This window comes from Anopheles gambiae, chromosome X (assembly GCF_943734735.2).
Source record: "Anopheles gambiae chromosome X, idAnoGambNW_F1_1, whole genome shotgun sequence".
Classification (NCBI taxonomy): Eukaryota; Metazoa; Arthropoda; class Insecta; order Diptera; family Culicidae; genus Anopheles; species Anopheles gambiae.
This window is the reverse complement of record NC_064600.1, coordinates 16,836,804-16,861,650: the sequence shown is the minus strand read 5'-3', so window position 1 is coordinate 16,861,650 and position 24,847 is coordinate 16,836,804. Positions and strand designations below refer to the sequence as shown.

The 24,847-nt window shown below is 46.2% G+C and overlaps 1 protein-coding gene across 1 annotated transcript; it reads left to right on the top strand.

Moving 5' to 3' along the window:
* Positions 1–1,785: 1,785 nt before the first annotated feature.
* LOC1277395 (protein yellow) lies at positions 1,786–7,996 on the top strand. Its single transcript, XM_316854.6, has 2 exons — positions 1,786–2,199; positions 6,085–7,996. Exons 1-2 carry the CDS (start codon positions 1,965–1,967, stop codon positions 7,497–7,499), a joined length of 1,650 nt encoding a protein of 549 aa, XP_316854.5. The 5' UTR covers positions 1,786–1,964; the 3' UTR covers positions 7,500–7,996.
* Positions 7,997–24,847: the final 16,851 nt, after the last annotated feature.

Here is a 24,847-nt window from a genome sequence, read left to right as displayed (position 1 = left end):
CCGCAAGACTAGACGGCGGTAATGTACATGACGCGCTAGAATGCACACCGGGGCAGCCGTTCTGGCAGACCCGACCGGCGGACAGATTTCCTTGCATGCGAGAGGTCAAGGTGGGCTTAGAAAAACCAGTGCGCGGCGGAATTCCCAAACCCATCGCGCAGGTATTTCCCGTGCGAAACTCCGTCCCGGGTGTGGTTTTGGGAATTTCTCTTTTACCTCGGAAGATGTGCACCGCGGTTTTGGGATGTGCGGCGGCCGGGTTTGGTTAGAGAGGTACAAAAAAAGGAAAAAGAAAAAAACGCGGGGTAAACATGAAAACCGGTCCCTAATGTACACACTGATGTCTGTTGCTGGACGCTCAGGGGTAATCGATATGCGAGCCGGGGGGCAACATAATTAACCCATTAGAACGACAGGTGAGCTGACAGTAACTGGCAGGGATGGCGACGACCGTATCTAATGCTGGCCGGATTCGGTGTAAATTGTTGGATTATTGCACATGAGACCTTACACACCTTCGAATTGAACGCCCAAGGTACGGCTGTTTTTGTCGAGTTTTAGTTCATTTTCAGCTAATATGCATCAGGGGCCGGCAAGGGTGGCTATTTATTTAGGAACTTATTGCTGCTTGAAAGTTGCTGCAAATTTGATTGCATTTTTTTCGCGAAGATATATTTGCTAACTAAAGTTTCCAAGATATTTACTAGCTGAAAAGTTCCTCTGTTGATATTCAAGCTATTTGATTTGATTTATCTAAACAAAACAAAAATGCTTAGTTAAAATGTTGGATATCTTGGAAGTAAAATATCCCGAGAGTAGAACTCAGCTCCATTTAACTTTCACGGCTGCACTAGATTGTTAGTGAGATATCAACCTTTAGACATCTTGGGAGTAAGTTTACAAAGTTGTCATCTCAAACTCACAAGATAAATTCATTCGCGGCACTGGAATCTCTGAAACCGTGCAGTTATCTACATTGTGTAACACTAAACTTCAGATCCCATGGAAATCATATCAAGGGTTGATATTCTATATTTTTTCAACATTCTGGAGACTTTTTAGCAACATGATGCCAGTACGAGCTAATTTTAATGATTTATGGTACATTAAACTGTGATGAATGGCTCTTAAGCAGACTTTTAAAATGCTTTTAAACATAATTTACCTTCAAATTCGTCCAAACCCGTTTGCTCTCCACTGGTCAGCACCGGTTTAATAACTTCACACATCGAAATAAGTTGATTACACCCGAAAATTGAGCTTCATTAAGACGCTAAATTGTTTGTCTCGCCTTTCAGCTCACCCACAACCTCTGTTACTACCCGATTTCCTCTTTTTCTGTCCTCAGGCTGTCTTAATCTTCATGTGAAGTTACTGAATTTTATTGACCTACCGCGTCTCACCCACATACACTGCCCTTTGCAGCTGAACGGAGGGCCATTACCTGGATACGGATCATAAGGCGCACCTTGCGGTTAGTAGCATCCAGGACCCAAAAAGCAATGATTTCTCTCTTTTTGTTCTCTTTCTCTCTCTCTATCTATTTTTGTTCTCTCTCTCTCTCTCTCTACCTTTCTCTGACTGATGCTCTTGTTCTCTTAGGTACGTTCTCGTGCTCGTCCGTCTCGCTCGCGGCTCGATCGATGCACACGCACGTTTTACGCTCTCGCTCGTTTGTTCGTGCTCGGTTGGATGACCGGAGGCCTGCGAGACCTCACGGGGCGTTTGGTGGGAGGTTCGTCACTGGCGCAGCGTTTCGCGCCGGACGTTGTTGATATAACCCCAGTGCCGGAGCTCGACCAACCATCAGTTGTTGTGAAGTGGCGCGCCGAGCAGTGTGTGAGATCCGGAGAAGCTACCCCGAAGCCAAGTTTTTGGGATCAAATTGTGCACAGAAGTTCCTTAGTGGCAGAAGCGAACAAACACACAATCAGAAACAGAAACGTTTGAACAAAAAGGACACGATGTACGGTGGAATGTTGCTGATGGTAGCGTGCCTGGTGGCCGCCGGCAGTGTCAGTGGAACGCAGAAGCTCCAGGAGCGCTATAGCTGGCAGCAGCTGGACTTTGTCTTCCCCAATCAACGCCTCAAGCAACAGGCACTGGCGCGGGGCGACTACGTGCCCACGAACGGTCTGCCGGTCGGTATCGAGCGCTGGGAGAACAAGCTGTTCGTCTCGGTACCAAGATGGAAGGATGGTAAGTAATGTGTGTCCTGGAAGTGTGATTTATCGTTGTTGATTATGTGTAACGTTTCGGTTCGTACAAAAGCCGCCAAGCAAAAGAGAATAGAGCGCTATTCCGTCCTAGTTGCCCAGAATTCACTCTTCCGGTTCGGTGTCCCCAAACGGATATATTGGGCGTCAACATTCTACCATCAAAAAATGCTTGTTCTTAAAAATGCTTGAACAGTTTGCCCTGTCTCAAAAAAAAAAAAAAAAAAAAAAACAACAAAAACCTGTTGACGTATAGTGCAACAAACAATTTGGAGCTGTGAAGACATGCCGATGGCACGGTTTATTTTTTGTTTGACTTGGTTAAATATGGCAACAAACTGATATATTGTTTTTACTGAAAGCCTTAATTAGCTTTTAGGCCATTCTGCAGATCCTACAGAATTCAGTTTCTGTTAATGTTTCTTAATGGGCTGCGATTTGTCATTTGAGCGCTTACCATTTCGTCACTGAAGTTAAAATGTACACGCTGAAACTCAAATCGACACTCACCTTCAACCATGTTTCTAATATCAGCTCCGGCTTGAGTCGATTACGGCGGTGCCTTGCGTCTGTTACGATTGGATTCGCTTGATGCGTTTTCGAGCACGCTTTTTTGTTTTTGTTGTTTTATTGGAGCCCGTAGTTTGTTTGTCTGTTTTTGTTGATGGGTGAAATTCACTTGATTGCTCTGGGTGAGGAATAAAGCAAAAAAAAAAAAGCAGCAACAACCGGCAGATGAATTAATGGAAGAAGCTAATAGGGGCGTGTGCTTTTGATTTATTGGTGATGACGATGCCACCGACACGCAGTTACCGCATCTCGGTGTAATTAATCCTGGGGAAAGGTTTTTTCTGCTCTCTTATTTCCACTCTCCGAAACGGATCAGTGTAAATAATCAATTTAGACTAATTTCCTACACCCGAATCGGTCGACGTCACTGCGGTCGCTGAAAACTGCTTTCCGACAGGTCGATTGGAGCATCGTTTGGGGTTGTTGTTTTTTTAAAATTGATTTCGGAGCTCACACCCATCGCATGCCTCACACATGCCCACGCTCGTGCATTAACCGAAAACGACAGAAAAAAGTTTGTTTCCGCCGTACTGCCGTCCGTATGTAGAGCAGTTTTGGAGCAGTTTGAAGCGTCAGCGAAATCGGAAGACGCATCGGCCAACGTCAACGGGAAGGCCCAAAACTAGCGTTTGAGCGGAAGAGGAAGAGAGAAAGAGAGAGGAGAAGAGAGAGAGAGAGATAGAGGGAGCGAAAGCGTGAAGAGGAAACGAAACAGGTTCCAGTGGGTCGATCTTTTTCGGCCGATGGCGTTGCAACCTGCTGACGCATTTGTTTTCGGGTTCGGTAGGTTACCCTATTCAGGCTCCATAATTCCAGTTTTTGGCATTCTGAGAACGCACGAGGTAGAAAAGATATTTAAATTGCGGACATGGTATAAAGGCATTTTTTTTGCTTTTCGCATTGGTAGCATGTCTTCCCGGACACCATAAACAACCGTTTAAGAATACTCTTTCCACATATTTTCGGGTACGCTGCAGGGAAAGCGTTCCTTGGGTTGGTTGTGATTGGTTCAGCAATGATATTAATAGTTCCCCGGCACAATTTATCGCAACCTTGGGTCGCACAAACCATCTCGCCAAATCCAAACATAAAAGGAATAAACAAAACGTCAGAAATGCCGATAGGTCCATGTAACAGCTTTTGGAATAAATTTTCCACTTAATTGGAGAGTGTATTGATTTTGTTTTCTGGCGACTAAATTGGTCTGTCGCGGAACTCAAGGACACTGTGGTAGCAATTTACATAACATAGCCTTTTTAGTTTTGTTGTGGCAACAAAGGACTCACGACGGGGAAGATTGTGAGTTACGCTCACTCACTGTTCCAGAATTCCTATCTCACGACTATGAGACGTGAGATGGTCGATTCACTTGCTCTTTTGCAAAGAAGCTTATCCCACAGGTGCTTGTTTGCAGCTTATTAACCGCTTTCGAATAGGTCCGTGAGTCGTGCGATAATGCCACTGGGCTGCTTCAGTCATTCCAACAAAACATGTGTTAGAATTAGATCGCATGCAGATCGACAGCAAAAACAACAGCATATTATCATGTTAAGCCCTTTTTTGTGGATTACCCATTCACTTGAGCAGCGCACCTTAATGATTCGTCGCAACACGGCGCTACGTGCTGCACGGACGAACCTCACAACGCAACACACAGGGGAGGCGCCAACCGTTTTACAACACCGAGCGAGCAAAACCATCCTTACGCAAAACCGTGTAACCGTGTAAACAACCGCACCGCTGCCTAACTAGGACATCTGCGGTTGGACATCGTTGGGGCCCGCAACGCCACGTTCTAGACGGGACCGGGCAAAGCGTTCCGAAGAACGCACCACGATGTTTGCAACTCCTCGGGCTTTCGAATTTTTGGAGATGAACGTTAGCGCGTGAAGACCTCGCGTAGTCCCCGGTCCAGTGGACATTTGGGGTGTCACAGCGCGTGCGCCATGAAATGTGACCGAATTTTTCTGCGCCGTGGTTGCAACAGTGTATAATGGGGGGGACTGCCAATCTGTCAAACCTCTGAGCCGAGCCACACACGTCTTTCTCGCGGGCGCGCACTGTTTGCTAACAAGCCACCAGATTGGCAGTGCGCTGAAAGCAGGTGCCAATATTAGGACATTCGGTCCAGCTCTGTCGCAAGCGGTTTGGTGACGCTGGGTACATTAGTTTTGTCTGACCGTCTAACAGGCCCTTCTTAATATGATTAGTGCCGTGAAACGTCGTGGCGTCATAAATAGCGTCCAATGCAGAAAAAAGAAAAGAAAACGGTTTGCGTTATTAGGGCCACCCGAACGAGCAGCTAAGCGGAAGCAAACATACAGTCGAAATGTCGAAATGAGGCACGCCGCGTACTTCACAACTCAGAAACCGCATGCCACATAGACACTACTTGTACACACACACACGGTGCAGTGCCCGGTGCAAACAAGCTGTCAAAATGGAAAACGAAACGGTGGAGTATGAAAAATTGCTTCGAATGCGCTTTCTGCGAGCGTGCGGAGGCCTGCGATGGCTTAGGCAGGTTGGGGCCGGAGGGCCGCGCCGGGCAAACGATTTGCATAGGTTTCGCCTCCCGCAATCGCTTGAAACCCACGGCACGAAACGCCATGGTACATGGTGGGCCGGACCGGAATTGTGGTATCTACTGCTGCCTAAAATCTCCTAATACGTTGCTTTACTCTTCGGTCACCGCAAGGTTGACACATCCGAAGCAAGTGCTTTTTGAACGTTCCCTTTCTGGGACGGGTTGAGCAGCTCAAGATTGCATCACACATGGTTGTTTTTTTGGAGCGTACGGCATGTTAAGCAGCCAGCAACAGCAACCGAAATCCAAGAGCCTCACGGTAGGATTTATTTAATAATGTGCTCCGTTTTCGGCAAGCTACGACGTCTAAAACGCACGCTGAAATCATTCAGGCGAGCGTGTCCAAGTTCAAGGACGCGCACGGGTTGCCGCGAGTCAGGGTTCGAAAGTGAGTAGTGGATTAGCTAGTTAGCGACGATGACGGTGGCTAAAAGAGGAAAGGGAAACCTTGCGCACCAGACCTACCCGAATAAACCATTAGTTGATGGTTGGTTGAGTTTCTGATGTGAAACTGGATGAGCTGAAGGTGCTTTGGGGCGAATGCCTGAGCAGCGCTTGGAGAGATAGTTTGGAGATACAGGTTCCTGGAGCTATGTGGCCTTGCAAGAAACGCGCGCTTCAGGATGCTTTCAGCGATCAATGTCAGCAGTGACGCACGCACCTAAATCATTGATCTTTTACAACTTATCTATTTTTCCCTCCCCCCTTCAGGTATCCCCTCGACGCTTAACTACATTGACATGAACCAGACACCGTCCGGTTCGCCGGCCCTCATCCCCTACCCGGACTGGTCCTCGAACGTGGCGGGCGACTGTGCCAACGGTCTGTCCACCGTGTACCGCATCAAGGCGGACAAGTGCGGTCGACTGTGGGCCCTCGACACCGGTACCGTCGGCATCGGCAACACTACGCAGCAGCTCTGCCCGTACGCGCTGAACGTTTGGGATCTGAAGACGAACCGTCGGCTGCGCCGGTACGAGCTCCGCCCGGAGGACACCAACGCCAACACGTTCATCGCCAACATTGCCATCGATATGGGACGCAGCTGCGACGACACGTTCGCGTACATGTCGGACGAGCTCGGGTACGGGCTGATCGTGTACTCGTTCGAGCAGAACAAATCGTGGCGCTTCGCCCACAGCTTCTTCTTCCCGGATCCGCTCCGCGGGGACTTTAACGTCGCCGGGCTCAACTTCCAGTGGGGCGAGGAGGGCATCTTCGGCATGTCGCTGACGCCGCCGCAGGCTGACGGCTTCCGCACGTTGTACTTCTCGCCGCTGGCCAGCCACCGCGAGTTCACCGTGTCGACGCGCATCCTGCGCGACGAGACGAAGGTGGAGGAAAGCTTCCACGACTTCCAGTACCTGAAGGAGCGCGGACCGAACAGCCACACGACGTCGCGCGTGATGAGCGACACTGGGCTGCAGCTGTTCAACCTGATCGACCAGAACGCGGTCGGCTGCTGGCATTCGTCGCTGCCGTACAGCCCGGAGTACCACGGCGTGGTCGACCGGGACGACGTGGAGCTGGTCTTCCCGGCGGACGTGAAGATTGACGACGAGGAGACGGTGTGGGTCATCTCCGACCGGATGCCGGTGTTCCTGATTGCCGACCTGGACTACAGCGATGTGAACTTCCGCATCTTCTCCGCCCCGCTGTCGACGCTCGTCGCCGGCACGGTGTGTGACGTGCAGGCGGGCCAGTTCGGCGCAATCCAGCCCAAGTTTGGCGGCGATGCGGCCGACCTGTCGACCACCTACAACACCGACACGACGCTGCTGCCGACGACCTACTCGCAGCCGCTGTCCGGCGGGTACACGCCGTCGCTGAGCTTCGCGCCGACCGTGGCGCCCCAGGTGCACAAGTTTACGCAGGGCTACGATACGCCGACCTCGCACATGTACTCCACCCAGTCCTACCCGACGACGGCCAAGGCGTACGCATACAACAAGTACCACGGCGTAGAGTTCCATGCGCACGGTGCGCCGCACCACGGTCACGGCTACCACCACGGGCCGCAGCACGGGCACGACGAGCAGGAGCAGCAGGGCGGATACAGCGGCCATCGCGGCTACTGGAACGGTGGCCACAAGAAGCAGGACTCGTGGAAGCAGTTCTTCTACTAAAAGAGAGGCACACACTAAGCCACACCGACGCGCACCCACAGACCTCTGTTAAATCTGTTTTATTGGTCGTTCAATAATACATACACATACACAAACACCGTGCACCGTGTGCCCAAAAACACGCCCAAATCGGAGCCACCAGCACCAGCAGATCGACACGGCACAGTACACACAACCTCTTGTCGCTTTTGTTTTGTATCGTGAGCGATAACACATACACAGCAAATGCGTATTAGCTTAAGGAAATGGCGCAACACGAGTGTGAGTTGCGCTTCGGGTTGGAGGGAGTAGAAAACTAAAAAAAAACAAACGACACCCGTCAAAACGATTACACTAAGGTACCGATGCCTTTTGTCGAGATGAGACACAGCTGCAGAAGGGAACAGGAAATAAATTATCAAGAGTGACACACGATTGAGAGGAAGCGAGCGAAAGAGTGAATGTAAGTTTTGTTACGTACTTCGGGAGAGCTGTAATAAAATGGTAACAAAATTAAATGCGATCGTTTAGACTGTTTCCGCTTCCCTTGCAAACAGCAACACACAGGAAGAACTCACCTAAGCGATGCATCCACCATCATTAATCCCCCTCCCTGTGCTGACACTGGTGCGTCATTAAGTGCAGGAAAATCCCTTGTAAGGTAGTGCCCGGGCGCACAACTGTCTGGCCAATCGGTCTGGTAGATTAGGTGCAACAGTCTGCTTTCTCTCGCACTGCCGTTTTGGATACGGCGCGTGGTATGGTGTAATGATGGGTAAAGTTGGCAAAAATCTGGAGTCGACTCCGATTCGACTCCGATAACTTTGGAACTGACTCTGGTAGGTAGGTCCGCAAACGCATTTTCTGGAGTCGTTCGGAACCGTCCGGAATTTCCCAAAGTCACCCAGAGTCGTCCAAAGTCATCCGAAGTCATCCGGAATCATCCGAAATCGCCCGGAGTCACCCGGAGTCTTCCAGAGTCGTCCAGAGTCACCCGGAATCACCCGGATTCGCCCGGATGCGTCCGGAGTCGGAGTCATCTGGAGTCATCCGGAGTCGTCGTAGTCGTCCGAAGTCGGCCAGAGTCGGCCTTCGACACAAAGGCCTGTGTATGAAGTGCACTCGCAAACAGAAAGAAATAAAAACACTGCGAAATTTAATGCCTGATCACAAGCACATTGCATCGGATGGCTCCTGTTGATTTCGATCCTCTCCTTTTCCAGTTGACTCCGATCGACTGTAGACGACTCCGAATGTCTTCGACTCCGGTCGACAACGGCCGACTCCGGACGACTCGGACTCCAAACAACTCCGGGCGACTCCGGACGACTCCGGACGATTTTTGACGACTTCGGATGACTCCGGACGACTCCGGGCGACCCCGGATAATAGCCGGAGTCGGTCGTGGGTGCGCTCCAAAGAGCACATCACTAGTATGGTGCGCTTAGTGAAAGAGCCTGACAGGGCACCTGCAAGCTGCCAGCGCTTTCGGGTTGTTGTTGCGGTTACGAGAATCTTTCGAGCCTCGTCAACTGTACAGGTCGCCAAGGTCTTGCGTCGTTGCGAGTTTTGGCTGCTCCTATGGCATGATTGTCACGCTACGTTCTGTAGGTCTTTCCAAATCCTAACGACTTTCAGCCCGTTCAGGGCGTTCAGGGGGAGGTTGATTAAAAGGTTTCGACAAATCGAGGCTGATTGTCAGAGTCCTCCTTTCCAAAACCGACATCAAAACACCATCAGAGCCCCACGCTTCCGGATCGCAATGTGTGTGTCTGTGACCGTGTGTATGAGGTTAGATATCGCTAGTCTAAGATCTTTGGCTATCTCGCCACAGCTTGGCTCGGATTGCGTGTGGCACGGCTGTTTCTTTCGCAATCCACCGAGCGAATTATGTTTATGACCTATTCCAAGCCGTATTTGCTGAACCTAGCTGCCCCGCTGGTGAACTAGAGCAATGCCAAACCGGAACCGGACAGCTTTACCCATCCCCCCGCAGGCCGGGCTGTCGGTACGTCCATGTCGGGTCCTTTGTAGATGTAGCCTGCCCCAGACCAGAGGGCGATAAAATAAGCACATAAAAACACACACACATAAAAACGTACGCATGAACGGGCTGAATTCGACGGGAAGGGGCATGCACGGTTTGGAAACTGCTGGATGGTTGGGGGTTCGTATTAGTTTGTCTCCTTCTGTTTCTTGGCATTCGATGGACTCATTAATCTTCAACCGAATATGACAGCCGCTCATTTACGTACAAAATGTGCACCTTACCCGGCTGTGTACGTTTGCCCTGTCCCGGGCGCTGTTTGTTTCGCTTATTCAATCGTCAGCCGGGCAGGTGTGCAAATGATGGCGGTTATCGTACATTAAAAGCAGCAAAATCATTGCTAGCGGGCCAGCCGGAGAGAAATCACCCAAGCTGGCCAATGCGTATGATCGTTTGGTCGTGAAACGGTTCGCTACTTGGTTGGCTGTTGAAGCCTCCCCGCGGTGTGGTGCTGGTTTGATGGCGAGGGTGGATTATTCGGGTAAGGTGCTAATAGCTGGCAGTACTAGAATTGCTTTTGACCAGGCGAGGAGACATTAATGAACTGGATTGCTGTTCGGCGACGGAATCGAATCGTTATATCGTACTCCGAGCGGCGACGCTACGAAGGAGGAAATCTTTAGTTGCCCGGGGCAAGGCTGCAGCTTGCACGGAATGAAGTAAAATCGTTTTATCGGTGTTGTTGGCGGTTTTGCAGTTTAAATTTGTAACCAGCCCCTCCCCCACCCCTCTCCTTGCCCCAATACTTGGCACCGTGTGGGAGTGGGGGAGTGTGGGTACGTGTGAGAGAAACCAAACGTAATTGATCTATTTGGGTAAATTGGTGCATAAATCGATAATAAATAATGTTACACGCTTCATTAAATGCGAGCTGGAACTGGTTTTTATGTATTTATTTTACGGCCTTTTTTGCGATAAAGCGAGCGACCAGAGCGTGTATTGGGTGGACAGTATGAAAGTGGAAATAATATGTTCGTCTCATTACTAACTGATACTGAACGATTATGCATGGGTGCTGGAAGCTGTAAAAAGATTCAAACATAACGTCAGATGATACGGCAATGTTTTTTTGCGTCAAACGTATAAAACGAAGAAAATTTGCGGAAATAGGGGGGGGGGGGGGGGGGGGGCGCCAGTTTCTAGTATTAGGTAAATGCTTTTCACGATGGTTTTTGGATCTGTTAATCGGTTTCTGCACCTCAGCGGATGATCTGGATGAGAAATCGAGCCATGTCCGGTCTTCTATCGTATCCTGCCTGCCTTCACCACCGTCGGGATAACTGGTGCGCCGAACAGATCAGGGAGCTTGGTGTTCGTCCTTTGGCTCTACATTCCGTGCTCGAACACTCCGTCAAAGATTTGTTTTACATTTACGAACATTTCATTTACACGTCAAGCTGGTTAAAGTTTGAAATCTGTAGAGAGAATGATGGTGATTTTGATGTGCAATTGAGCGGTGTTCCACGGTATATCCATGACATTCCAACGCCAAAGATGGTAATACACCGCCAGAATGCTTGCATCCTTCGCTCAAATGGTACTAGACTCGTGTTCATGGAGTGCTTCCAAGCGAAAACGTGAGCAATACATCTCACATTTCGTTCAGTCTGGATGTTTTCTTATAATTGAACTTCTAGAACCACTGTATTCTGGAACCGCTCGTGACCCGAACATCTAAGTTTGAGCCACATAAAGCTTGCAATGAAGAAAGTAAAATTATAAGACTAGATTTAATTATTGATGAAAAGGAATGAATGATGCTAAAATGATCAGAGTCTCTTTAAAATATACTAAACATATCATCTTGGCCTCACCATAAACATCATCGTAAAAATATCAAATCATCAGCAGCCCATCGCTGCTAGCAAACTCATTGCTCTCAAGCTACCTGATGGCGTAAATAATTTTATCCAGAGATTATGACAGTGGCAGATCTAACGGTGGGCGGACTAGGCGTTCGCCTGAGGCCCCTTCGATTTTGGTATTTGATATTTCTTAAGTTTGGAGTCCCTGTCACCCTAAAATAATTATTCTGTCATCTTTGAAAAGCAATGCAATAAAAACGATTATGAGTTGAACCGATCTTTGCAGAGCTACAGAAACTACATTAGTTCAATTAATTTTCATCACAACAATGCACCAATATTGGTTTCCGCATTCAAAAGGTCAAAAGCCTACAAAATTACTGACTACTCTGGTAGCCCGGTTGTCCGGCTATAACAACAGTTATGATATTATGCATAACGAGAAGCACACAAAATCATGACCAATTTAAAATAGTTTAGCTCAACAAACATGAAATTACCGGTCCCGTGGTACAGTCGTCAATTCGCACGACTTGACAAAATATCCAGCATGGGTTCAAATATCGAGTTGTCCAATAGCTAATTATCGATAATTGTACGATTAAGCAGTACTGTGAATACTGCCTGCGAATAACATGAAAAATATCAAATGACATTCATTCTACTTTTTTATCATATCATCGCAAAGCATATCTTTTGATTGCTATTATATAAATGAATGTTGTTCTTGGTAAGTCGTGTCATGGTAATTGTGAATGTAATGAACGAAATATTATTTTCACTAGCTTCTAACTGCAAATGTCATAAAAAATTTGATAAGTGAAAACACTGCTATGGACCATTGTGTTATGGGTAGTCAAGAAGCTAACCATAGTCAAGTTCATTAGTGGTACAGGCAGGCCTTTTGTAATAACGATTGTTGCGCAAAAAACAAAAAAAAAAAATATTCAGGAGGAACTGCCTTACCGTATTGCTAAAACAAAACATGAAATTTATAAAAACTTAGAACATTTTTTCATTTTTTTAGAACAACACAAAACGAATTAAAAATCACACTTAGGCCTATTGGCTGTGATATTCAAGTATCCGGGCGAGGTCGAGACCTGGTGGACCCGGATAAACGCCCTTCCAATGTAAAATCAAACTTATGAATCCATATCTCTGTTCCCTAGTTACGCGATTCTCGACTGCGGTTTTTTAAATTTGACAATTCCTTAGTCAAAACCGTACAATTGGCTTCAAGTATTGTCAATCGCAAACATATTTTTAAATAATTTATTTTGATTAATAAAATTTTAAGCATGACTCGTTTAATAAATATATAAGTGTATGAAATGCCAAATACAATTTAAAATTCGTAAAATGCTGAATTTAATGGAAATATCATTTCATCTCTCTTTCGTTGCAATGCTCACAAAAGAGCATGAGAATAATCTTTTATGTGGTCAAAGTAACGATCAGCCCTCTACGTTGCGTTAGCGTTACACATAACGTCTGTTTATCTCAAACCCAAGCAACATTTTTGCTGAATGCCTAATATGGTATAACAAATCACGGCACTCGAACGGAAAGTGACTTGAAAATTTGATTGTAATTAATTTGATTATTTTAAATTTTGATTCATTTAGGATTGTGAAAATGCTTATAAACGTCGATAAATTCTTTGATTCGAATTGGTTGGCATATTTCCAATATTTTCACGAAGCATTCTGTTCTATTCGACTACCGTTTGAGTGCCGGTATCAGACCGTATGTCTCAATATTAATGATTTTTATTTGATAATAATTGTTAAGGCCCAACTGATGGTCCCGTAAATAGCAACCGATGACACTCATCAGAAGTAGATCCAAGTGTGGGTACGATCTATCAGGAGATCAGCGAACGCGCGTTTGGCACGATGCTTGAGTGCTGATCGGATGAGAAGAGAATGGGACGCGATTGACCAAGGTCGTGTAACGAAGTGGTAGCAACTCGTTTATAATATTAATAGTAATAAACTAGCATCGAAGCAGAGTTGCGCGCAAGGATGCTGGCTGCCAACTGGTCATTCTACAGCCTGAAAAATCAGTTTATCTCAAAGAACCTGTCGCGACGGACGAAGCTGGGACTATATAGTACCTATATAGTACGGGTACTCACATACGCCTCTGAGACATGGACACTGTTCAAATCTGACGAAACCCTCTTAGCCGCGTTCGAGAAGATGCTCAGGACGATACTTGGTCCCGTATGTGTGGAAGGACAATGGAGGAGCCGCTATAATGATGAGCTATACGAGATGTACGGTGACCTCACTGTCGCACAACGTATCAAGCTCGCCAGGCTCCGGTGGGCTGGCCATGTTGCACGCATGGAAACGGACGACCCAGCCCGTAAAGTCTTTTTAGGCCGTCCACAAGGACAGAGGAGGCATGGTAGGCCCAAACTGAGGCGACAAGATGGCGTGGAGGCGTCCGCCATTATGGCCGGGATAACGAACTGGCAGACGAAGGCGCGAGACCGTGAGCGGTTTCGGACACTCCTGAGGCAGGCCAAGACCACAAAGCGGTAGCGCTGGATAAGTAAGTATGTAAGTGAGAGTGCTATAATTGCTTTAAATAAGGTTAATAAATACATTTTTACGTTGATTTTGATTTCAATATCCTAGTTTAATTAAAAGGTCGACAAATAAATAAATAATAATAATAATTATTATTATTACTATCATTACAGTAGAACGTCAATTATCTGGGGGCGGATTAACCAGCGGGTGACTTAACCGTGCGCATAATTTTGAAAGCTGTTGAAACGTGGCGAACATTTTTCGTGATAATCAAGTTGATTAGCAATTTTTTTGTGCAGCTCTCTAGTGTATAGTGATATTTTCGAACTTCGCTTTTGTTCTTGAATATTGATTAAAATAATATTCTACTAATAATTAATCGACTGGTTTAAAGTGAGATCTTAATCAAACCAGTAAGTTTTAGAATTTTTACATGAAACTGACATTTCTTGAAGTATTATACGTGGAAATCGTTTAACCGGCAACCTTCCGATTTTGAGCTACTCGGATAGCACTCTCACACCATACGTAATTATGATTTCAATATAATCTAATCTATTCTGCGTATTTAAAATATTACTCCAATTTTAAGTTTTTAAAGGGTATTAACCTATCGATGACTATTTCTCGTAAACCACAGTGCAATTATGGGAAGAATAAAACCTTTTGGTTCTTGTAATGTTAGACTTTAGTCTTGGTGATATCGATTTATCGTAAGGCAATTAGCTTATATTTTTATTTAAGATCTTTTTTTATTCAAATGAACTACTACCCCGGTCGGTTGCGTGGCTGACAAAATTACAATCAAAATGTTGCTTGGGAATAATAAAAGACGTGTAACGCTTCTCGATTGCAACGTAGAGGGTTGATTGTTACTATTACCTTTATCAGAATAAGTTAGCATTTGTATAGTGACATGAAAAAATGTAGAAAAGGATTATTTGGGGTGATTAAAAATTTGTTTTTTTTGTTTTTAAATTAAATTATTATGTCACTTTCGATAATCTTCTTTCATTCGGCTAAATACTCATCTTAACGAAATTCAAAATTGATTTTCTGCCACTCCTCTAAGAGAGCGGTAGTTGTTTCGACGGAATGTGTTACGATTTTGCAAAAATGTATGGGATTTGCCAGTCACATGTGTTAACGCCACACGACGCAGCGGCAAAATAGAAACATTTCTATTTCTACGCACATTGTGATGCGTCTGACTAAATGATTTAAAGATATTCGGAGAATTTTTTTTTAATTTAAATTGTGTCGGGTGCAGTTTTGCACGTAACTAGACAACTAAAATATTTTTTAAACCCAAAAAAATGAATGCAGAGAAAGTAATTTCGTAATTGCTGCAAAACAGGTGTGTGCGGAGCAGTACCAATATGCAAAAAAAATGTTCGCATGTTTGGCACGGTATTGGACACAACTGGAAAGGATATCACAGTTTTTATTCAATAATAAGAATCACTTCTGAACTTAAATTAATAGGCATTTTTTCTGCTTGTTAATGGTTTTCTTTGTAAAATGTGTTTACATACGTTCCGATACGCTGTGTCGGAACAAATACCAAGCCCTAATAATACAGTGAAGCGTTTCATTTCACGACCTGCTTGAAATATTTCAACTTCAATCAATGCTATGCAGATTGCATACCAACTCAGGGCAAAACGCTTCAAACAAGCCGCCTAGAAAATTCACCATAGCCAGCAAATGTAGTACGGTGCTATTTCAATCATCATTCGTCAACATTAATGTCACGCACTAACTACCGCGAATTCCGCAAAAGCATAGCATCGTGGGTGTTCGTCGCCAATCTGAGCGACACATCGGCCGCTACGTGATTCGTTTTGCGCGTGTTCGGCACACGACCGACATCTGCTTTTTGCTGCCGCGCACACACACACACACACACACACACACACACACACACACACACAATTTCGCGCGACAACCTGGCACACTGCAGATGAGTGTCGGCTTACGCTGGGTTTCTATGGTGGCAGCTGTGATGTGTCGTGTGTTACACACGAAGAGCATAAAAAGGAAAAAGTTTCATCTAAGTGAAGCTCTCTTTGTGAAGTGATTTAAAATGCGGCGTGAAGTATCCGGCTCGAAGGACCAAAGAAAATTTGTTTAACGTAACTGCGTTGTTGCAGTTTCTAAGATATTCCGGGTTTTTCGTCTATCATTTACAATAAACCTCAATGCTCTCCCCAGTGTCTGACTACACGGCTTTATTCAGCAAAATGCCGCTATGGCCGCTGCAAAATCGGTGCAGAGCGCGCTGGTAGACGCGCCTGTTAGTTTAGGTGCACCGTAATTTAGTTTGTGCACGTGTGCATCTTACACATGTTGCCGCTGTTTACTTTGCCCCTGTACTTCCGTGCAGAGCTCGCCCGGGGCAGGCAAGAAAAGTCCTAAAACACAAGAGCCATACATCACCACCGCCACCACCACCACCACTATTGCCTAGGAGCTGAAAGGAGGAAAAACGATCGATTTCACGCGCACTACGGCCGCGCAGCACTGGAACAAGCACGACCTTAGCGTAGGTCTCGATTTTCGTTTGCTTTCTTCGCTTGTTGCGCCGGGAGTCAGCTCGCCAGCCGGTTCTGTGTTGAGCCAGATGTTTTCCCTGGCTCGTGGAACGTGACGTGGAACGTGATCTGCCACTCCGGTCGGCCCGTTGCCGTGAGTCCTTGCTGCGCACGTAATCTCGGCGAGGGCGCTTGCGAAGAGAAGCACAAGCGAGAGAGCGGCGTTGGTAGAGGGTGGAAGTCCCATTCGAGGACGGCTTCTTTGGTGTCTCATTAAGCTAGTGGGATAGGGTTTTTTTGTTGTTGTTGCTGTTGTTGAAGTCACTGTGGACCACCGGGTTTAAGCTACTTGAAGCAACATGTTGCCGCCCGTGAAGGGTTTCAAAGGATTCACTTTCACCGAGCGCGGCGGCATCCTTGTGCGTTTGGCGATTGTTTATGCAAGGATTAACCGCAGAAACAAAAAAAGAAAAACCCTGAAAAGGCATCGGTTCGGCAAAAAGACAAGCAACACTTGAGCGAAGGCAAAGGATTGTTTATACGTTTAGATTTTCTTAAAGCTATAAACGTGCAACCGAACATCTGTAAAGTTTTTGAGCTTGAGTTAAGATGAAAATTAAAACTGCTCTCCACTAAAAAGCATGTATTAGCAACAAAAGCATCCTATCCTTCATCACGCCCTTTCCATCACGCTGCCTTTTCTAAATTTGGAAACGATTTATTAGTTTCACAAATCGAACAACGGCAGCCCATCGGCAAGGGATTTGTGTGGCCCTGAAAAATTTTGCTTTTTCCAAGCAAAATTGCTTATGTTTCCTTTTGATCGCTCTCGCTCTCTCTTTCTTTCTCTAATTCTCCTTCTCTCGCTCTTATATGCACTCGACCTATTCTGCCACCTTTTGCCGTACGCCACTTTCATTCACTCCCGATTCATAACAAAAAAAAAGGCCTCGAGGGAGTGATCGGGCGTACACACAATAAGGAAAAAGGGATCGATCGGATCGACGAAACCGATCGAAACCCCCGTCAAGCCCTCTGGATATGGGTAGGCGGTTTCTATTGTTTCGATGTTCTGTGTGTGTGCGCGTGTATGCGCCCGCGCAGGCCTTTAGCAAACAACGCCCGAACAAGGTAAGCAAGCGAGCGAAAAGGCTCCTCATCAGCAACATCAGCAAGCCTCTCGATTTCGCTACCAGGCACACAACAACGGCATACACTGGCATTTATTGGCAATGTTGATTTATTCTTCTTGCTGTTGTTGCTTTCTTATTGCTGTATCCCTGTATGTGTGTGTGTGTGCTTTGGACCGGTCGGCACAGGGGAATGCTTAAAATCCGCTTAGAAAATCAATATTTGATTTACTCCCGTGTTGTTGTGCGTTTGTGTGTTTTTGTTCCCTTTCTGCTCTTAGGTGCACCATCCAGCGGGACGGAAAGGCTCGCCGTAAGAGCGAGGAAATGCTTTGTGGGGGAAAATGACGAATAAAAGCAATATCTTCCACATGGACGCGAATTAAATTCTATCCCTGCTGCTGAACAAGAAGATGAAGAAGAAAAATAACTCACAAAAAATACACACACACCCTACAGAGTGGGAAAGTAATAAAATGATGAAACCATTACGGTCACCGTGCGATCGGATTTGGTCCTTCGAACCGGATTCCGCCAGTGAAGACGCTGTTTTTGATGCGCGTGGTGATGCTGCACGACAAAACATTGCGGAAGAGCGGGAAAAACACAACGACAAAAAAACGTACAAAATTTGTTTCCGCTTTGTCTCCGCTGACACATATTATCTTTTCTTTTTCTTCAGTTCGGCTGAATGGTGCAACGAGATTTTTCAAACTCTTGGCACATCTCCGGGCAAACGGGCGATTTCCCGGCCGCCGTGCAATGATAAATAAATAATCCCTTCCCTCATCACGGGCCTTTGCGGGGAGATTATTTATGGCTGGTCCGTTTGGCTGTGATGGCGATCCGATCCGATCCACGAAATTTCGCTCCGACCCACGGATCGGCCAAGCCAGCCTGATCGGAGCGCGATAGCAAAATGCTTCAATTCAATTGAAACGATCGGTTCGTGTCCTTTCGCCCCCTTCCAGGGCACCGGCCATCCGCGCGTTATTAATGACAACTTGCTGAGGTTTGAAATAAATTATTCCCTTGCCGAACGGACGCTCCCGGGCACAATGGGTCCCCTCTGTCCGGTCTTTCTAACGTTTTGCTTTGTGAAGAGGGTTTCCCGTTTTGCTCGCCTTGCGCCGCTCCGTGCTTTTACCGAATGTGATTTGATTTTTCAGCGCACCCTTCGAAGCACCCTCGGACACTGTCGCAAGCCTAAGGAGCGATCCGGCGATCTCAGGTAACGTTTCGCAGGGGACATACTCACACACAAACACGTTTGGCATTGTTCATCATCGACAGAGTCCGTCATTACAGGCTGGGATGTTGAGTAATAAAAGTGGATGAACACACAGGCGCGCGCGCGCGCCCGAGAGGGCAAAAGCTGTTTGTTTATCGGACTGCGCACTGGCCTGGGCTGGAGAGCTGGGAAATCGCGGGACGACCACGCGCGTTCCCGGCGTGCCTTTGCTTGCTTTGCCGCTTTTCAGGCTGTCATAATTGTTGAGATGTGTCGTGTGTGTGTGTGTGTGTGTGTGTGTGTGTGTGTGTGTGTGTGTGACGACGGTAAAGATGTAACAAGTTTCGGCATCTAAGCCACTGAACGGGCTGCACTTCAAACGCAACGCTGCTTCTTGGGCGACAAGCGAAGTTCGAGCGCGAAATAATATCCTTCAAGAAACGAAACCCCACGTCGAGCGACGTTCCTGGGGCGGGTCGGGTCGGGGAACTTTCTTCAAGTCAGCATGCACCCATCAGCCGAGCATTAGTGCACGTCTTCTTGCGAACAACGAACGTTTTTTCGTAAAAAAAATAAAACAAAAACCGAGGAAACCTGTTTCACCCCGGGACTAACGATCGAATCAGTAGAGAAATTAGTTCGCTCGGAAGGTTTCGGGAGTTCGATTGTGGTGTACGCGCGCGCCTCATCATCGCTGAGGATGGCGGGTAGTGAGGCAAGTGTTTTTCACACGCTCTTTAACACACGGCTGCACGCTGTACGCAGTGTGAAAGATGCGTTGCAGGAGCCAGAAGAAACCAACGGCCAGCTCGAGCTCATCAGTATGCATAAGCGTGTGCCCCGAAACTGTATCGACGTGGTCGTGCGGGGATGCAGGAGTTGGGAAGGTTTAAAAGAGGCGTTTATTTTTCGGCGCACGCAAACATCCCCTCGCCTCCTTCGCTTAGCCCCATGCCATGTTTTTTTCTGCTCCATTTCCACCACCGCCCTGAGTGTGCGTGTGGTGCGTGAGAGCGCCAAGGAAGCAAAATGCCAAGCGATTTTAAAATTGTTTTGTGAACAAATGCTACCCTGCGTATGTGTGTGTGTTTTTTTTTTCTTTTAGTTCCTTTTTAGCTTCTGCATGCAGGCTCGCGAACACCTTCCGTGTCTGAGCACCAGAAATTTGCACACCACCCAAAGTACCCCGCTTTACCCCGCTGTTCGGTGGTTGGCAACGCTTGCAAACCGTTTTCGGTGACAAATGCGCTCGCGCGAGGGGTACGAACCTGTCGAGTTTGTTCTAAATTACACCGGGCACAACACTTTTAGGCATGGTTTGGGAAGTTTTTCTAACACCAGGTATTTGGCCGCTTTCGTGCTAGTGCTAGCCCCGAGTAAAGTGATACCTCTCGCCAAACGAACGAGCGCAAATTTATCTGCGCTCACACACGGCATAACTGCTCACGTGAGGGTTGAAAGGCGAACGTGTTCGGCGAGAGGAATTAATTACCCGCCGAATCCAATTTCATTGCACGTCCGAACAGAACATTTTACAACACAGGTTCTGCGAGAATCAAGCATAATAAATGAAAGAGTAGAACAGTCAGTAATATCTGATTAGTATTTTGAACCTACCCGAAACCGACCCGAACCGACCCGAAACCCGGGACTGTCACATTATTTCAAACTCCTTTGAAACTCATGACAACCATCATGTTGTACCTTTGATAGGAAGTCAAGATTAATATTATGAACTTATGTAATTATGAAATTATGATACAGTGAAATTTTAAACATTGTGAAAATTATGGAAATTTATTCAGGGAGAACAATGCCCAAGCACAACTCTGCAAAGTGAGAACTCTGAGCTAGCTCCGAATGCTCGATTCTCTCGATCGATTGAATCAAACTATACTTAAGTAGTTATATACCAATATGTAAAGCGTAATATTAGAGCGTATTCACATTACGTGCAAGTCTGTGGAGGTATAATGAACTCGCCAAGATAGCGATGAGCGTGAGCGGAGCTAGACAGAGCTCACGGAGGTACTTTAGAGCTCGAGTGTGTTAAAGGTCAGCGCTCGGTAATCTTTCGAGGTAAAGGGCCAAATTTAGTAAATAATAGAGAGCCGCAGGTCAATAGAATGCAGTTTTGTTTTAATTTGGTTTTGAGCTTTCCACCTGGACACAAAATAATAATAATAATAATAATAATAATAATAATGATTTCAAGCAATACAATTGATGATATTGTTGTTTCTATGTAGTTATATTGTCCAACCAAAGGATCAAAATTGGTAGTTCATATTATTAAAACTATTTGCAAGGATGTAACAGTTAAAAATCGGAAACAAAAAGCCCTAAAGTTTGATCAGTTCAAACAACTAAGCACGAGTAATATCGCTTCTTATTCGCCTTTCACGCGATATCGCCTCCTCAGGTGCCGCAAAACTATAGCCCAATGTTAGAGATAGTTTAGGAAAATACTTATTCGGCTGTTATGGTTTTTTTTAAATATTATAGTAGGTTGTTAGAGAAGTCTCATTTTTTCCATCAGAGCACCAGTTTTGCAAATCTATCCTGGAAGAAACTGGTTCTATAATATCTATATCGCTTCATGACAACCATGATGACAACCATGATTCTCATACTTTTTATTCTAATAAAAGATATTTTATTTCTTTTTTGAATGAAGTTACTTGCTATTAGTGTGGTATAAATCAACTATATTACTAGTAAACCCGTAAAATAAAACACCTTCCGCAGCTCTGATCTTAAGTCAGGGTCGTTTGAGTCAAGTGATTGACGAAATGCTTTGTTCATTTGGAGATGTCCAGCATGAGATAAATCGTGTTGTTTAACACGCATCATAATACAAAATTAATTATTTTTAACAAAATCCTTTCGTGGGCCGAAATGAATAATACGATGTGTCAATATAGTAAATAACATTTGCTGAAGAGTGCTGATGAGATCTGTTGTAGTAACGAAATTTTCTAACAATCTTTCTTATTTGGATGCAGAGATTGACACATGACAAGCTCTTAAGATAGTTCAATGATTGAGTTGTGGACAAATCAAGTATATTAATTAGAATATATTTCAAAAAGTCATATCTTTTCATAATATTGTTTAACATACAATCATAATCATTGCACATCACATTAAAAACTCCTTTTTTGTCACTACCTGTTCATTTTTGCTCATCACACACACTCTCTCTAACAATCAAAAAGATACACACGCACACACATCAGCTCCTTCAGATCGGACAGAGCATCGCAGACATCATCGCAGCCAGTGCATTCTACATTCCCGGAACGTATCCCCAAATGATAGGTGTACCCAATCGGTTGGGTTTCATTTTTATCGAACGTTCGACATTATCATCATTAGACTGTGCCGTGCGTTTCAAGGGCCGGGCATCGTCCGTCATTTGAATATCCTTCTCCCCTTTACCCCGGCACTAAGTGGTACGGCCTAATGAAAAGCAAACAAGCAACGACAACGCCAGCGAACGGTGGGAGGCGTCGGGATAAGATAAGATTAAGGCGCGGTGGTGCGCCCGTTTGTGTTCCGCTTTCGGGCCCGATTGCAATCGGGTCCGGCCTCCTGCCCCGGCAAAACCTGCGCTTATCCCGGCAATCCAACCGGCTATCATATCCTGCGACTGTTGATAGTGATCGCGCTGCATGCAGAAGATGTAAAAGCCAAAGGGGCGTACCGGCCAAAACTCGAACCATGAATCATGATCGCTGCTGCTGCGCATCGCTTCTCTGCGCCCGGAAATCTGCATCTTCCGTGCGTCCACTAATCGCCCACCGTTCTGTCCTGAAGAGGGGTGGGGGGGGGGGGGTTCAAGCGGGACCGCTGATTATATGTTTGTTTTTGGCAAAAGTGGCAACCCGGCTGCGTATCACCGGACGTGTTGAAGGCTTCACAGCTTTACTGCGAGCAGGGGGTGATGCGCTTTGCGGTAGCAGTGCAGGTTCTAGCCTCGAAACACCAGAAGGTGACGGAGAGTGTCTGGAAAAGGTGCCGTTTTGGCCACCATGTATCGATCGCCTCCGAGGTTCTCGGGGGGGTAGAATTCAGTCAGTCTAGAACTTTTGAGACGTTGGGCGGAACGGCACACGAAATGAATTCCAGCTGCCGGTGCGCTGTAGCTAATCGTGCTTTGCCAACAACGTCTAACCGTATTTGTTGGCGGAAAGCCGACATTCGATTCGGCGCATCAAATCGTGCACACATATAAACACAGCGAGAAGGAACAGGTATGGTCTGCCTTCGCCAGGCATTGTTCTAACCGCCTTGCTGGAATGGCAGGCACTGGTTTCCAGATGTGCGCTTTGCGCTGCAAAGATCCGCATTAGAATTTCGAAGGAAACTGGGCCCCGGGAGTTGATGCCCAGCTGTGTCTGTGTCGTCTTGACGTCTCCCGCTGGATCGCTGCGGGAGTGATTTCATGAAATGCTTTTGGAAGTAGTGCAGAAACTTCTGTGCAATTGATGGTAACATTTCGTAACTAGATTAGTGGGTTTGAATTAAGCCTGGAGATGTGTACTTGGGTTGTTACTAAAATCAAATTGACGAATTGTTAGAGCCTCGTCGGATTTATGCAAACGATGTCTTGGCAGCAACGGCATGGACTCGGCCTACCATTGGTAAATGTACCGGGACACAGACAGCAGGTGGTTTACGGCTTTCAACTACGACAACCTTCTTTTCGCCAGCAGAGACCGAGTGGCCTCGTTTTAGCTCATCCTTTTCTTCTCTGTCCCGTGCACTACAATGGCACCAAAAATGGCACTGGCGCACGGCATGGCGCAACACGCCAGGTGGACCGAAGCCCCCGGTGTCACGCTCCTGGCGTGAAATTTTCTATGGTTATTTGTCCGTAATCGTTCGCTCATTAAACCGTTTCACAGAATAGTGTCCCTTTGCCGCAGACAGTGCCCGCCAGTCCTTGGCGGCAACCGAATGGCAAACGAATTGACCGAACGCCTGGTGGGGGAGTACCCGGAGTCCCCGAGGGCACTTTGTCTTTCCGAGTCCGCAGCAAATGGGCAAAGAATAGATTGCGCACCCTATTATTCTCTATGGACCGGGCGCGGTGTCATCATCAGTTGTCACTGCCACCTTTTTCCGTTGTGTTTAGTGCTGGCATGTGCCGCTTCTGTCCAGTAGGCGAGCGGTGCCGTTGTTCTCTGTGTACCCACCCGGTGTGCCTTTCTTAACCCGGTACACAAATTTGCTAGACCTCTCGGCAGGATGGGCATACTTTTTGTGCATTTTTTAAAATGTTTTTGTGTATGTGTGTGTGTGTGTGTTACTGCTCCGTTTGTCGGTTTCAGTTTGTGCAAAAGATCACTTGCAGACAGACAGGCTCTGGGTAAGTGTTGCCTGTGGCGTTCCGAAACTGCAGCTTTCCATTCAGTAGGGTTATCGCAGGGGCTGGTGTGTTTTGTAGGCAGCATAACAATTAATCGCGCAACTTTGAATGAACTGATTTCCGCCTACCTATTGTGGCACTTCAATGGCATGGCAGTTTGCAGATTGTTCTCTTTTTTTTTGTAGCACCGAAAGCCACATGCTGTCACATTGCTCTTGTTTTTTTGTTGTTCCTAGAACAATTTTGTTCTCCCGATTGTTGTAGCCTCTTTGAGAAAGTGGTAAGTCATTTTCAATGTTTATTTGTATCAGGGCAGATTTTCAAGATAAATTATAATGGCACACGCATTTAGCGAAGCATGTTGAATACTTGTTTGAGTCCGCAGCATTGAATTTGTGATATTGTGTACCGCGCTTGTGATATCAAGTGCAAAGGATGCCATAAGCGAGATGACGTTCTGAAAACAAATGATACGCTTCTCCTGTCAATTGCTGCAGTTACGTTTAACGTTGCACGTTAAACGCATGAAATCAAGTAAAAAAAACCTGTAATACATACAGGAAATTTTTAAAAAGAAATTACACTATCAAAAATGTCACGAAAGCAATATTTTTCATGATGTGTGGAAACATCACAAGGAGGAAACTACAACGTTTTTAAACTGTAATTATCAATGAAACAAACTTTAGAAAACATAATGTTTAA

What these genes read in the sequence shown, in the direction of transcription:
- LOC1277395 (XM_316854.6), top strand. Translation starts at nt 1,965, where the DNA reads ATGTACGGTGGAATGTTGCTGATGGTAGCGTGCCTGGTGGCCGCCGGC. An exon ending in GGTACCAAGATGGAAGGATG is followed by an intron (nt 2,200 to 6,084) that starts GTAAGTAATGTG and finishes TCCCCCCTTCAG; the next exon opens with GTATCCCCTCGACGCTTAAC.